This window comes from Phascolarctos cinereus, unplaced genomic scaffold, assembly GCF_003287225.1.
Source record: "Phascolarctos cinereus isolate Bilbo 61053 unplaced genomic scaffold, phaCin_HiC Scaffold_4;HRSCAF=312, whole genome shotgun sequence".
NCBI classification, from domain to species: domain Eukaryota; kingdom Metazoa; phylum Chordata; class Mammalia; order Diprotodontia; family Phascolarctidae; genus Phascolarctos; species Phascolarctos cinereus.
The window spans coordinates 593708889-593721272 of NW_027555847.1; the positions used below are offsets into that span (position 1 = coordinate 593708889).

General features: G+C 40.2%; 1 protein-coding gene across 3 annotated transcripts; it reads left to right on the top strand.

The window, feature by feature from the left end:
- The first annotated feature begins 10 nt into the window (after nt 1-10).
- Nucleotides 11-9969, top strand: LOC144457019 (uncharacterized). Of its 3 annotated transcripts, none has more exons than XM_078153686.1 (3): nt 11-728; nt 5183-5299; nt 7335-9969. In XM_078153686.1, exon 1 carries the CDS (start codon nt 79-81, stop codon nt 565-567), a length of 489 nt encoding a protein of 162 aa, XP_078009812.1. In that variant the 5' UTR covers nt 11-78; the 3' UTR covers nt 568-728; nt 5183-5299; nt 7335-9969. The 3 variants fall into 3 exon arrangements, 2 of the variants coding, with proteins under 2 accessions (XP_078009812.1, XP_078009813.1); XM_078153687.1 differs by lacking the exon at nt 7335-9969 and adding an exon at nt 6941-7327; XR_013486298.1 differs by lacking the exon at nt 11-728 and adding an exon at nt 1070-1856.
- The last annotated feature ends 2415 nt before the right edge of the window (nt 9970-12384 follow it).

The window sequence follows — 12384 nt, forward strand, 5'->3', positions numbered from 1 at the left end:
GAGAAGGAGAGGCGGTGGCGGCGGCTGCGGGTGTGGGGAGGGGTGGGGTGGAGAGGACAAGGGGTGGGGCCGCCGCGCATGCGTCAGAGGATGGGGCGGAGCGAGCGTCGATGCAGGGCTGGGGGAGGGGCGACCCCCTCGCAGAGGAGGTTCCCGACCCACCCTCCAGTAGGGGAAGCGTTAACCCGTCACAGCGGCGGTGGGCGGCGCGCGGCAGCTTCCTGGTTCCCTTGCTCTAACCACCCCCCACGCGCTCCGGCCTCTAGAGCCTCCCCCTCCCCCCTTCCCCGCTTCGGGTGCACCCCACCCGAGGACTCCCCCCCTACCCCCGCCAACCCCCGGCTAGCACCTCCCCCAGCGTGGAGAGTACCCAGAGACCAACCCCCCAGCCCCGAAATATGCATGGGACTGAGCAGCGAGCAGCTCTCGGTTACCCCAGGCCGGCCAGACTACGAGTCCCAGCCTGCAGCTCTTCCCCCGCTCTTGCGACCCGAGGAGGCGGCGCGGCGCGGCGCGGCGCCGGCCGGGATCCGTAGTCCTACGACCACATCTCCCGCCCCCCCCTAGGCGGGGGGACTGCGAACGCCCGGGGCGTGGGCTAGCTCTCCGCTTCTTCGGGCCGTGCGGAGCTCGGGTTCCCTCCTTTGGGTCTCGGGGATCCCCGACTCACCGCACCCCCACCCCCCACCGCCACCTCCCGCGTCCGGACTTCCGTCTTCGGTTAAACGGTAGCTGCCGCCTGCCGCCCCGATGGGGAGCCCCTTTCCACGGGGGCTCGAGATGGGGCGGGGGCACGCGTGACAGCCAGCACGTGCACATCCTGGGCTCGTTAAAGGTCAAGTTCCTGAGCGATAAACTGAGCCTTCAGGACCCCCTGTTTCCTTTTCTTTATCTCCCAGTCTGGGATGATAGCCTCACTTCCCACACAACCACCAGAAACTTGCTGCAATTAGTCAGATGGCTCTATTTGAGGAAAGATTTTGCACATCAGGCTTTTTTTTTTTTGGCTTATATGGATTTAACATTTTATGCCAGAGGTTGCTTCCTTCTAAGGCAGGAATCCCTAACTTTTTTTGTTTTTTAATTTGGGGAGGGGGGCAGCAGAAGAGGGGTCATGAACCCCTTTGGCAGTCTGAAGCCTCTAGATCCCTTCTTAGAATAATGTGTTTAAATGCAGAAAAATAAAACATAGGAAGTTAATTGTATTGACCTACAGTTTAAACTTAAAAAAAAAAAGTTTATGGATTGGAAGTTTAATCCCCTCTGCCCCAGGTCCTGAGGATCAGCTGTTACCTTATTGTGCCACTTGGCAGACTTTTTCAGTTCCGTTCAGCCCACATGTAAGTGCCTTCTGTGTATGAGCAAGGCACTGTGCTGGCTTCTTGATTTTCTATTCCTAATAAGGTATATGACACGTTTTTCACAGAGTATTTTAAAGACCTAGAACATACGAAAAGTGAATGGCGTTTTCCCTGGCCAACCCCAGGAACTCAGGCTATAGAAAACTGTCACCTAGGAAAAACGGAAATACCATATGGTAAAGCTTTAAAAATAATTTCTATAAATTCCATTAAGGCTTCACCTTAAGCAATGCTAAAGATCAAATACTGGCAGACTAATTACAATGATGACGTCGTTGTTACAAGGATAGGTGTCCTTATAATGCAAAAAAAAACCAACCCACAAAACCAATAACAAAAAACCAAACTAATAAGCCCCTGAACTGCAAACTCCATCAGGGAAAAAGAGTTCCTTTTGCTTTCCTGAAGCAAACTAACTGTATACTAATTACCCACTTAAAAGGTAGTCCAGGGTTTCTCCCGTGAGTTTCACAGCCGGTTCACTTTCATTTTGAGGTAGGAATAAAATAGCTTTTGGGGGGATAAAATGTTATAATAACTTGAATATTGGTGGTTAATTGGTGAAAGGCAAGGGAATTTTATAATTGAACAGTTGAAAGAGCACTCGATTTGAAGTGAGAGAACCAGGTCTCCTCGATGCAGTCTCTTATTTGAGTAACCTTTAACTTTCTCTGTGCATCAATTTCCTCATCTTTATAAATAGGATGTTCAGCTAAAGGATCTCTGACATCCTTTTCAGAGCTAAACTTATGATCTTGTGCTTGATTGTTGGCATTTCCTGTAAATGTTTATAGTAGTAAATAAAAATGACAGTTGATTTGTGTACTTCATTAAGCAAACAACGGGGCATAACATATTTCTATTTTGAAAGAAACATAACTATTATAAAATGATGAAAATTGAATTTGTAAAGCTCTTTACAACTTACAAGGCACTTTCTTTACAACAATCTTTTGAGACAGTTATTCGAAATTACTGTGCAGCTTTTATAGGTAAAGAAAAGGAGGCTCAGAAAAGTTGCCTGCATTTCCCTTAAATGGCAAATAGACTGGGAACCCAGGTCTTCAGATTCTCCAACCCTATGTTCTTTCCCATGTATGATGGCCATCATTAGACTTTTGTATGGAAATCAGTATCATCAATACATTTTTTAAAAGCCTGATGAGCAGAAAATATATGAGGTGACATAGACAACTACCAAAAAACTCAGACGCATTCCTTGCCCTCGAGTAGTTTATTATAGTTCCCTTTAAAAAATGTTTTATAATTTTGAGATTAATAAATACAGTATTTCCATCATAGCCATAAAAATAAGGCAAAAGTTTGCTCAAATTATGCCTTTGTTGAACCAAAAGGAAGAAAAAACCAGTAGAAACCAAAGACAAAAAAGAATTTAAATTATGACTTAGATAATTTTATATTGGGTTATGACATTTCTTATTAAAATAAAAATATTTCAAATTCCATAATTCTTAGTTTAAAAGAGAAAATACTTTATTTTGTGACTCTACTGTATTGTAATTTCATCAGTAAGGATCACCCTCCAGTTTAGTAGACTTTAGACTGAACTATAGACTGTCTTGTAGCATTGTTGTGGTGGAAAATTTCATTACCCTGTGTCCAAGCTGGTTCAAATCCCTTTGAATTTAGCTTAGATTGGTTCTTGGATGACAGATATAACAGTCTGTCTTCTTTCCATTCTTGAAGCCTTTCCCAGCTTGGTAGGACCAACTTCTAAAATAGTGTTTAAGACACTAGGATCTCCCTTACTCTTCAAGGAAGCATTAGAGGAAAAGTGTTAATATCCTTACTAATTTATTAAGAATGAATGTTTTAGAAGCCTTACAGAACTAATTTAATGACAGATATAATTGGTATGGTTAGTCTCTAATAGCACTTATTTTTTACAATCTGATAAAGATTATTGGCATAAAGAAAAGTAAATCAACTATTTGTACCTCTTTTCATTCTCTGTATTCTTTTCCTTTTCCCATCAACTTCTTTTTTGGCCTCCATTTCCTTTTCAGTTCCCTCTTTAAAAAATCAAAGTGCTGTCTATGTTTATCTGGTTTGGCTGTATTTATCTAATTTTAGATTGCAAGCTGTGGGACAGAATAATTTCTCTATGTGTATACAGCATCACCCTGTGGGTGCTTAAAAATGTATAATGACATCATTACCATTCAGTTTTCAGCTCAATGAATAGACTGCAAAGTTTTCTAGAGAACTTTCATCATTTAAGCTTTCTTAGATTTTTATAGATAATTTTCAGGCCACTGGTATTTAGAAGACACCAAAAATACTCTATAAGATTCTATGTAATGTAAAAGACATTATAGTTGACTGCTTTAATGATGTCTTCAGCTAACTGTGAAAGGCCCACTCTATGTGACTAAGAAAAGATCTCAGGAGAGCTGATCCATCAGAGGGGGATACTTTAAAAATATTCCATCTAGTAATGAAATAATGTACTCGTAGATAATAATAATGAGTGATGTCAGATTCTTTAAGTTTACTGTATTTTTTGCACTTGATAACCTGAAGGACATTCTTTCTGATGAGTAGCATCATCAGATCATAAATATAAAGCTAGAAAGGACCTCAAAAGAACTTATATCAACTCCTTCATTTTACAAATGAGGAAACACAAACTTGGAAACCCTGATTTTCTAACTCTAAATCCAGCAATCTTTCCATGGCACCAAGCTTTCCTCAGAATGATTGATGAATGGATGAAAAAGTATTTATTAAGTACTCACTAGCCATCAAGAATCAACTGCTAAGTGCTGAGAATTCAAATACAAAGAGAGTTCCAGCCCTTAAGGAGCCTACGTCCCAATAGTGGGAAACCACACTAGTGGCCAGGGAAAGTATTTCAGTTTAGAAAATTACAGGGAGGGCAGTGAAGCCATAGAGAGGTACAATGACTAGACTTTATAGGAATAATTGTTTAAGTGATCTATCAGTCAGGCAAGGAGCATTTATTAAGCTCCTACTATGTGCCAGGCACTGTGCTAATGAAGGCAAAAAAGATAGTCCCTGCTCTCAAGGAACTCACAGGCTAGCCTATTGGAGAAGACAGCAGGCAAACATCCATATACAAACAAGCTACACACAGGCTAAATTAGAAAGAAATTAACAAGGAAGACATTAACAAAACAAGGAGGTTGGGGAAAGGCTTCTTGCAGAAAATGAGACTTAATCCAAGACTGAAGGAAGCCAGAGAAGCCAGAAGGCAGAAATATGGAAGGAGAGAATTCCAGGCATGGGGGACATCCATCTAGAAGGCATGGAGTCAGAGTGGAATGTTTAGTGTGAGGAAAAGCAGAGAGGCCAGTGTCCCTGGATCACAGAGTTGGGATGTGGGGTGGGGTGTAGAGAGGGCAAGATGTAAGAAGACTGTATAGATAGGAAGGGACACGGTTATGGAAGGCTTCAAATGCCAAGCATAGCTTATATTTATTTCTGGAGGCAATAGGGAATCATTGGAGTTGATTGAATGTGCTTGTTTGTGCATATATGTGGGGGAACAGTGTGTATGGACATGGTCGTACCTGAGCTTTAGGAAAAATCAATTTGACAGCTACATGGAGGAGAGATTGAAAGCAAGGAGGCAGCTGAGTGGTGAAGCAGATAGAGAATTGAGCATGCAGTCAGGAAGATCAGAGTTCTCTTTACCTCAGTTTCCATGAGGATAATAATAGCACTTATCTCCAAAGGTTATGCTGAGGATCAAATGAGATAATATTTGTAAAGCACTTAATACAGTGTCTGGCATGTAGGAGGTGCCTAATTAATGGTTATTCCCTTCACTTCCCCAGGGAGACCAACCAGCAAGCTATTACTGTACTTCAGTCCTGAGATGATGAGGGCCTACAACAGGCTGATGGCAGTGTCAGAGGAGAAAAGGGAGCAGATACAAAAGATGTTATATGAAGGTAGAAGTGACCTCTTATCCAGGCCTTAAATGTGGACTAGGATTTATCCCCTGCTACTGTTTAAGCCAAGATAGTAAATTTATCATCTAAGGACTGATGTGACCTTAGACAAGTCACTTGTAAAATGAGTTCTAAAGCTCTGTTAAGGTCTGTGATATTGGGAAAGCTGTTCTCTCTTATCTGAGGACCAACTTTTCTAAATTTGGAGAGGCATAGAAGATTGGGCCTCTAGTAATTAATTTTTGTCATCCACAGCAGGCAGTGGTACAGTGGACTGACCTTTCTTAAAATCCTGTCTTTACCATGTGTGTACTTGTGTGATCACTCTACCTTATTTTCTGTTATCTGTAAATTGAGGGATTGTACTAGTCTCTAAGATCCCTTTTAGCTCTAAACTTTATGAGTTCAGGAAACCATTTCCTAAGGCACAGAGGAGCTAATTGGTAGGTTTATTCCCACTGATGAAATCAAACTTTCATTAGGCTCTCTTCTTGCCCTATATTTTGTGGAGGAAAGGGCTCCTGTCATTTTTTGCTGCAGTTAAGATGGTGTTCATCTATCCATAGTTCCAAGGCCTAGGTTAAATGTTAACTCATTCATGAAGACTTCCTTCATCCCCCAGCTGGAAGTTTTTTCTTATTTATATGATTTCATAGAATTTTATATTTTTCTGTGCAGTCATTGTATTCTAATTTGTATCATATTTATCTTGTAACCCTCCACTAAGGTCCTATTTCTGGTTATTCATTGTGGAAGGAATATTTATACTGATGAGATCAGAAATCTTCAGAAATTATTAGTAATAGTAATCTGTATATGTTCTATGTTCTGACTAGAATGTAAGCTTCTTGGAGACGGGAACAATTTGTTATTTGTCTTTGCATCTAGCCCAATCTTCCGCACGCTGTGGTATACCTAGTAAGCATGTAATAATAAAAGTTTAATTAATAAATGAATGCCTCCGAGAATATTTGTACCTTGTAGTGATGATCACAGTTCATTGTGGTAATCAGGATCTGAGGAAACAAGTCACATTAACCAAGTTCATAAAAAGATTTTATTTATTTATTTTTTAAAGGCTAAGCCATTTTTACTTTTTAGAAGGGGAATGTATCTGGCAATATTACCATTATCTGGAAATCATTCATAACCCTGCCTTCTATACTAAATTACTTTAATAGCTACTTTATTGAGAACAGAATTAGAACAAAGAGGATTAGAGGTTTTTAAGGGCTACCAATCAACAAGCATTTATTTAGCTCTATATCTCTAACAAACTAAATTTAGGGACTACAAAGAAAGGCACAAATAGTCCTTGCCCTCAGGGAGCTTACATTCTATTGGGGGAGACAATATGTAAATAACAAGGTGAACTCAAGATTTAAAAATAATAGCTAATAACATCTCTAGTTTTTCTGTATTTCTATAAAGCTGTGGCTATGGAGTGAGTGGCCCTTCTCCACTCTAGGGCTATTTCTTGTCTAGACAACTAATATTATTAGAGTCAGAGTACCCACCATTTTGCTCCATGCTGGACATATTGACAAAAATCTTGTGCTCTGGTTCTTCTTTTTCTAGAGTTAGACTCAAAGTAGACCATAATCCTTTTGTTTTCTGCATATGTTTTGTTCCTGCATCCAGGATAGGTTGTAAATTTATCTTGGGACTCCTTTTATCAGTGCGAGGAACTCCTGGGTGTCAAGACTCTCTCCATTCAGATCAGCACTCCTCTGACTTAATGTTAAGTTGAATGGGACATTGAAAAGTTAAGTGACTTGCCCCATAGTAAGCGTCTAAAAAATACTTGCTGTTTTTCTTCCTTCTTTCCTAGTACCACTTGTCAGAGATAGAACTCAGGTACTCCAGTCTCCAAGGTTAGCCCTCTATCCATTAGACTCTTTTGTTATATTACAATTAATGAGGCTATAATCTAATTGCATTGCCATTTTTATAAAATGTAGCAATAGATTTTTATTAATAGCTTTTTGTTTTTACATGGCTAAGGTTTTCTCATTTTCTTCTCTTCTTCTCCTAGACAGCCAACTCCTGATAACAAAGAATTAAAAAGGAAAAAGAAAAGGAAAAAAATGAGCAAAACTGATTAACACATCCAAAAAAATCTAAAATGATATGTAATGTTCTACAGCCATGTATCCACCACCTCTGAGGGAGAAGGGATATATCTTGTGGTATCACTTGACTGGGGCCAAGCTTGCCTTTTATACTTTTGCAGCTTTCAGTTTCAGTGGTTTTGTGCTGGTTGTTCTTTCCATTACATTGTTGCAGTTATTGTGTATCTTGTTTTTATTGTCTCTGCTTACTTGTTATCAGTTCACAAAAGTCTTTCTGTGCTTCTCTGTATTCACCATGTTTATCAGTTGTTAAATAATAGCTAACATTTATATAGTGCTTGCCAGGCACTGTGCTAAGCACTTTATGATTATGGATTATGATCACATCGCTATTCCATTACCTTCATGTACCACGATTTGTTAAGCCATTCCATTCTCCAAGTCATAGACATCTACTTTGTTTCCAATTCTTTCTTGCTTCCAGAAGTACTGCTATAAGTATTTAAGTATATATGGATCCTTTCTTCTTGTCAGTGGCTAGGTATATGCCTAGCAATGGAATTTCTGGGTCAAAAGATTTCAATCACTTTATCTGAATAATTCCAAATTACTTTCCAGAATGGTTGTATCAGGTCACTGCTCTACCAGAAAGGACAGTAGTTGGAGCAGAGGGAGAGCATTCCAGGCATGATAGGGGATAGCCAGAGAAAATGCCTAGAGGCAAGAGGTGTTTTATTTGTAGATCAGCAAGGAGATCAGCATTACTGGATCAAAAAGTATTGGAGTAAGGTCTAAGAGGACTGGGAAGGTAGGAGGCAGCTAAGTTAGGAAGGGATTTGAATGCCAAGTGGAGAATTTTATATTTGCTCCCGGAGGTAGCAGGAAGCCACTGGATTTTATTAAGTAAGGGGTTGAGATGAAAGGACCTATGGTTTTAGGAAAATTAGTGGCTGAATGAAGGATAGATTAGAACAGGGAGAGACTTGAGGCAGGCAGACCCATAGGCTAGTTAGCAAAGATTTGTAGGAAAAGAATCATCAGGACCTAGTTTTAATCTATGGGGGCAAAGGAAGAGATGAGTAAAAAAGTACTTAATGATGTTTCTACCCTGTGGTTCTATAGGTAGCTGGGGATAAATTGGATCATGTCACATGTTTGGGGGAGGAGTGAATAGATTATTAGCTAAAAGTTCAGATATCATCCTGTTAGGACATTAAGTTGGATCTAGATTCATCCCTTTCCTACCCCTCTAATTTAGTGTTCTTTACATTTTTATAGCCTACTCGCAAAGCCTCGAATGATCTTTCTTCAGTTTTTTTCCCTCATTGTTTAGACATTTCATCACTCATAAAAGCTTATTGTCACTTTATAAATTTACAGTTGCCACCCTCCACTTCCTTTCATCAATCAGTTTTTTAATGCATTAACACTTGGTCCAGAATTGATCCCCAGAATTGACCACACTGTTTACACTTTTCCATAGTCTAGATTAGGACAAAAAAAATGACATAACTGGACAAAGACTAGAGGGAACTCCCTTTACCAGTGCTGGTTAATGCCTTCTCTGTAACTCAGTCTCAGAGAATTGTCAGTAGTATTGAGAGGTAAAGTGCTTGCCCAGGATCACACAGCTAGTGTGCTTTACAGGCAGGACTTGGATCCAAGTTTCCTTGGTTTATGAGGCTAGCTTTCAATTGATTATGCCATGTACCCTTGTACCATAGAACTGAGTCTGATGAAAATGTTGGTGCTGTTTTGAAGACCTTTAGGTTGTTTAGGATCATGATGCTATCTTCTGCTCACTCCTCTCATGAAACAAGTACAGACTTTCTTTATTCAGGTAGGATAATCCCTAGGCAGTTTTAGAATTTGGTTTAATTTTATCTGTTGAAGTTTCCCACCTTTCTCTTTAATCCAATTCAACAACATCTATTAAGTCCCTACTAGGTGCCAGGCACAAAACAAAAAAACAAGGAGCTTACATTCTAGTAGGTAGTTACAACCAATAAGTATAGTCTGAAGAAGACTGAGGAGAGACCACTCACAACTAGGGGGAAAGGAAGGAGGAGGATCAGGAAAGACTCCCTGGACAAGATAGCACCTGTACTGAGCCTTGATGGAAGACAAAGATTCTGAGAGGCAGAGGTGGGAAGGGGGTGTACCTCAAGAATGAGGGATAGGTTGTGAAAATACATAGAGGTGAGGGATGAATCATTGAGTTTGAGGAGCTCAATGAGGTAGCCTAGTTTTGCTAGAATGTAATAGATTCATGAAGGGGAGTAATAGGAAATAAGGCTCCACATGTAAGTGTGAGCCGGATTGTAGAAGATGCTAAATTCTGTCTTTCCTCCATTCTTGGATATCAAGTGATCTCTTGCTGTTTTGGCTATGCTGAACCCTTCATTCGGGGATGGGGGGAGATGGGGGAGGGTGCAACTAGAGTCAGCTCTCTAGAGCCAATTGTAAAATTTTCGATGTGAGCATTTATATCTTGGAAATCAGCAAATGCTGCAGATCGGGATGTGATTTATTGTTTTGTGTTCTAGACTTAAGGAAGTGATGGAGAAAATGTTAATAAAATGTTAATAAAATGTTAAACTGAAATGTTAAGCTTAAAAATGTGTTATGTGTACATTTTTTCTCACACAGAGCCAGTTGGTGAACATTTGCCAGTATACTTTTGCCCTCATTGTAGTTTCTGACCCAGGAAGGCCTGGATTAAGTAGATGCATCTTCCATTCTGAACCCTTAACCTTAATCTTCCTCTCCGCATTTATCTTTTTGGCATCCCGTTCTTGCTGGGGATGTGCTTTCTACTAATACAGAAATAATAATAGTTGACATTTATAAGACATTATACATATAATGTCTTAAGGTTTGCAAGATGCTTTCATGCGTAACAATCCTGAGTGTGTTTGTCTCATGACAATCCTTTATAATAGCTGTGTATTATTCTCATTTTACAGATGAAGAAGCTGAGGCTTAGAGACATGAGTGACTTGCTCATAGTCACACAACCAGTGTGAGTCAGGATTTGAAACCAGGTGTCAGCTGACAGACTGACTGAATTTAAAAGGTTTATTGAGCAATTACTGTACTAAGTGTTGGGGATACAAATACAAGTAAGCAAGCTAGTCCCTGCCCTCAGAAAACTTATATTCTAATAAAGGAAGACAACTCATAGAGGAGTGCTTGAATTGGGAAGGAGGGAAAGGGGCAAGTACATATATGGCAGCTTATGTGGTTTGGACATGGTCAGGAAGTGGTGTGGTAGCTAAGTTTCAGGTAATTTAAGGTGAAAGCTTAATGTGTTATATTCCTGCCAGCAGGGCGGCTAGGTGGGTGCCAGGCCTGAAGTCAGGAAGATTCATTTTTCTGAATTCATATCTGGCCTCAGACACTTGTTAGCTGTGTGACCCTAGACAAGTCACTTAACCTTGTTTGCCTCAGTTTCTTCATTTGTAAAATGAGCTGGATAAGGAAATGGCAAACCTGACACACCTGAAAAATGACTGAACATTCCTGGCAGCATGATAGAATGAATAGAGCCCTGGATTTGGAATTAGGAAGACTTAGGTTTGAAATGCTTACTAGCTCACGCACTTACTAGCTGGGTGACCTTGCATAAGTCACTTAATTTCTCAGCTTCAGTTTCCTCATCTGTAAAATAGGGATACAAACAACTGTAGTAATTATCACACAGGCTTCTTGTATATAATGTCAGTTACTACTATCAGTCACCTCAGAAGCATTGTTGAAGAATTAAAATGAAATGTAAGATGCATGTTTCCTCCCAAGGAGCTCATACTATTTAGGGAGATATAATATATACCTACAACAGCTGAAGAAATTGTTATGAAACCATTGCTTCATAAACAAATTCATTTAACAAATATTTAATAAAGCCTCCTTTGTAAAAGACTCAATGGGGGGGCAGCTAGGTGGCACAGTGGATAGAGCACTGGCCCTGACATCAGGAGGACCTGAGTTCAAATCCAGCCTCAGACCAAACACTTAACACTTACTAGCTGTGTGTCACTGGGCAAGTCACTTAACCCCAGTTGCCTAAAAAAAAAAAAAGACTCAATGGAACATACACAAATATATTGAGCAGATTTTATCCAATACAGCTTCAGCTAGGCCCTTGCTACTCTTTAGCAATTTTGCCCCATTATTATCTCCTTTTTATCTCATCTCCCAAGTAGCTTTCCTAAATATTTGCTTCCCTTCTTTTACATATACCCATGATCAAATCCCTCCACCTCCAAAGTGAAGAGCACATAACCTAGCATCCATTAATTTGACAAACAGCGACTTGAAGGCAAGGATTGCCTTTCTTTGTATTTGTATCCCAAGTCCTAGCACAGTACCTGGGACATAATAGGGCCTTATTAATGCTTGATGGTTAATTTAACAGCTACTTTGTGAAACATACTGTGTCAGTCATAGGATACAAAGACAAAAAAAGAATTTCCATCTTCAAAAATCTTGAGTTCTATGTAAATCCGGCAACTTCTTTCCTGTATTGCTGAAACCATCTCGACATCATCAACCACTTGTCCTGCCTTTCCTTTGGTTACGGAAGAGGAAGTATCTTTCCAGTCACCGAGGCTAATTCTTAGCTTTTGATCTCATTCCTTCCTGTCTCTTTCAGGACCTTGCTCCAGGCCCCATCTGAAGCATCTTCGGTCCCTTCCTCACCACTGACTCCCTCCCATCTGCCTGTAAACGAATGCATTTCTTCCACCCTGAAACAAAAGACAAAAAATAAAATAAGAGTGTCCTTGAACCTCCTAGTTTGTTTAGTTGCTGTCCCTCATCTTTTACACCCTTCACTGCCAAACTTCTCGAAAAGACTGTCCATTTGATGTGCCCTCTACTTCTTTCCCATCCATTCTCCAATCCAATATAGCCTTCTCTGTGCCAGACACTGTGCTAATAAAAAGAAAGACAGTCCCTGCCCTCCAAGATCTTACAATCTAGTAGGAGAGGGAGGGAAACAATACACAAAAG

Coding starts and splice junctions, on each gene's coding strand:
- LOC144457019 (XM_078153686.1), top strand. CDS start 79: ATGCGTCAGAGGATGGGGCGGAGCGAGCGTCGATGCAGGGCTGGGGGA.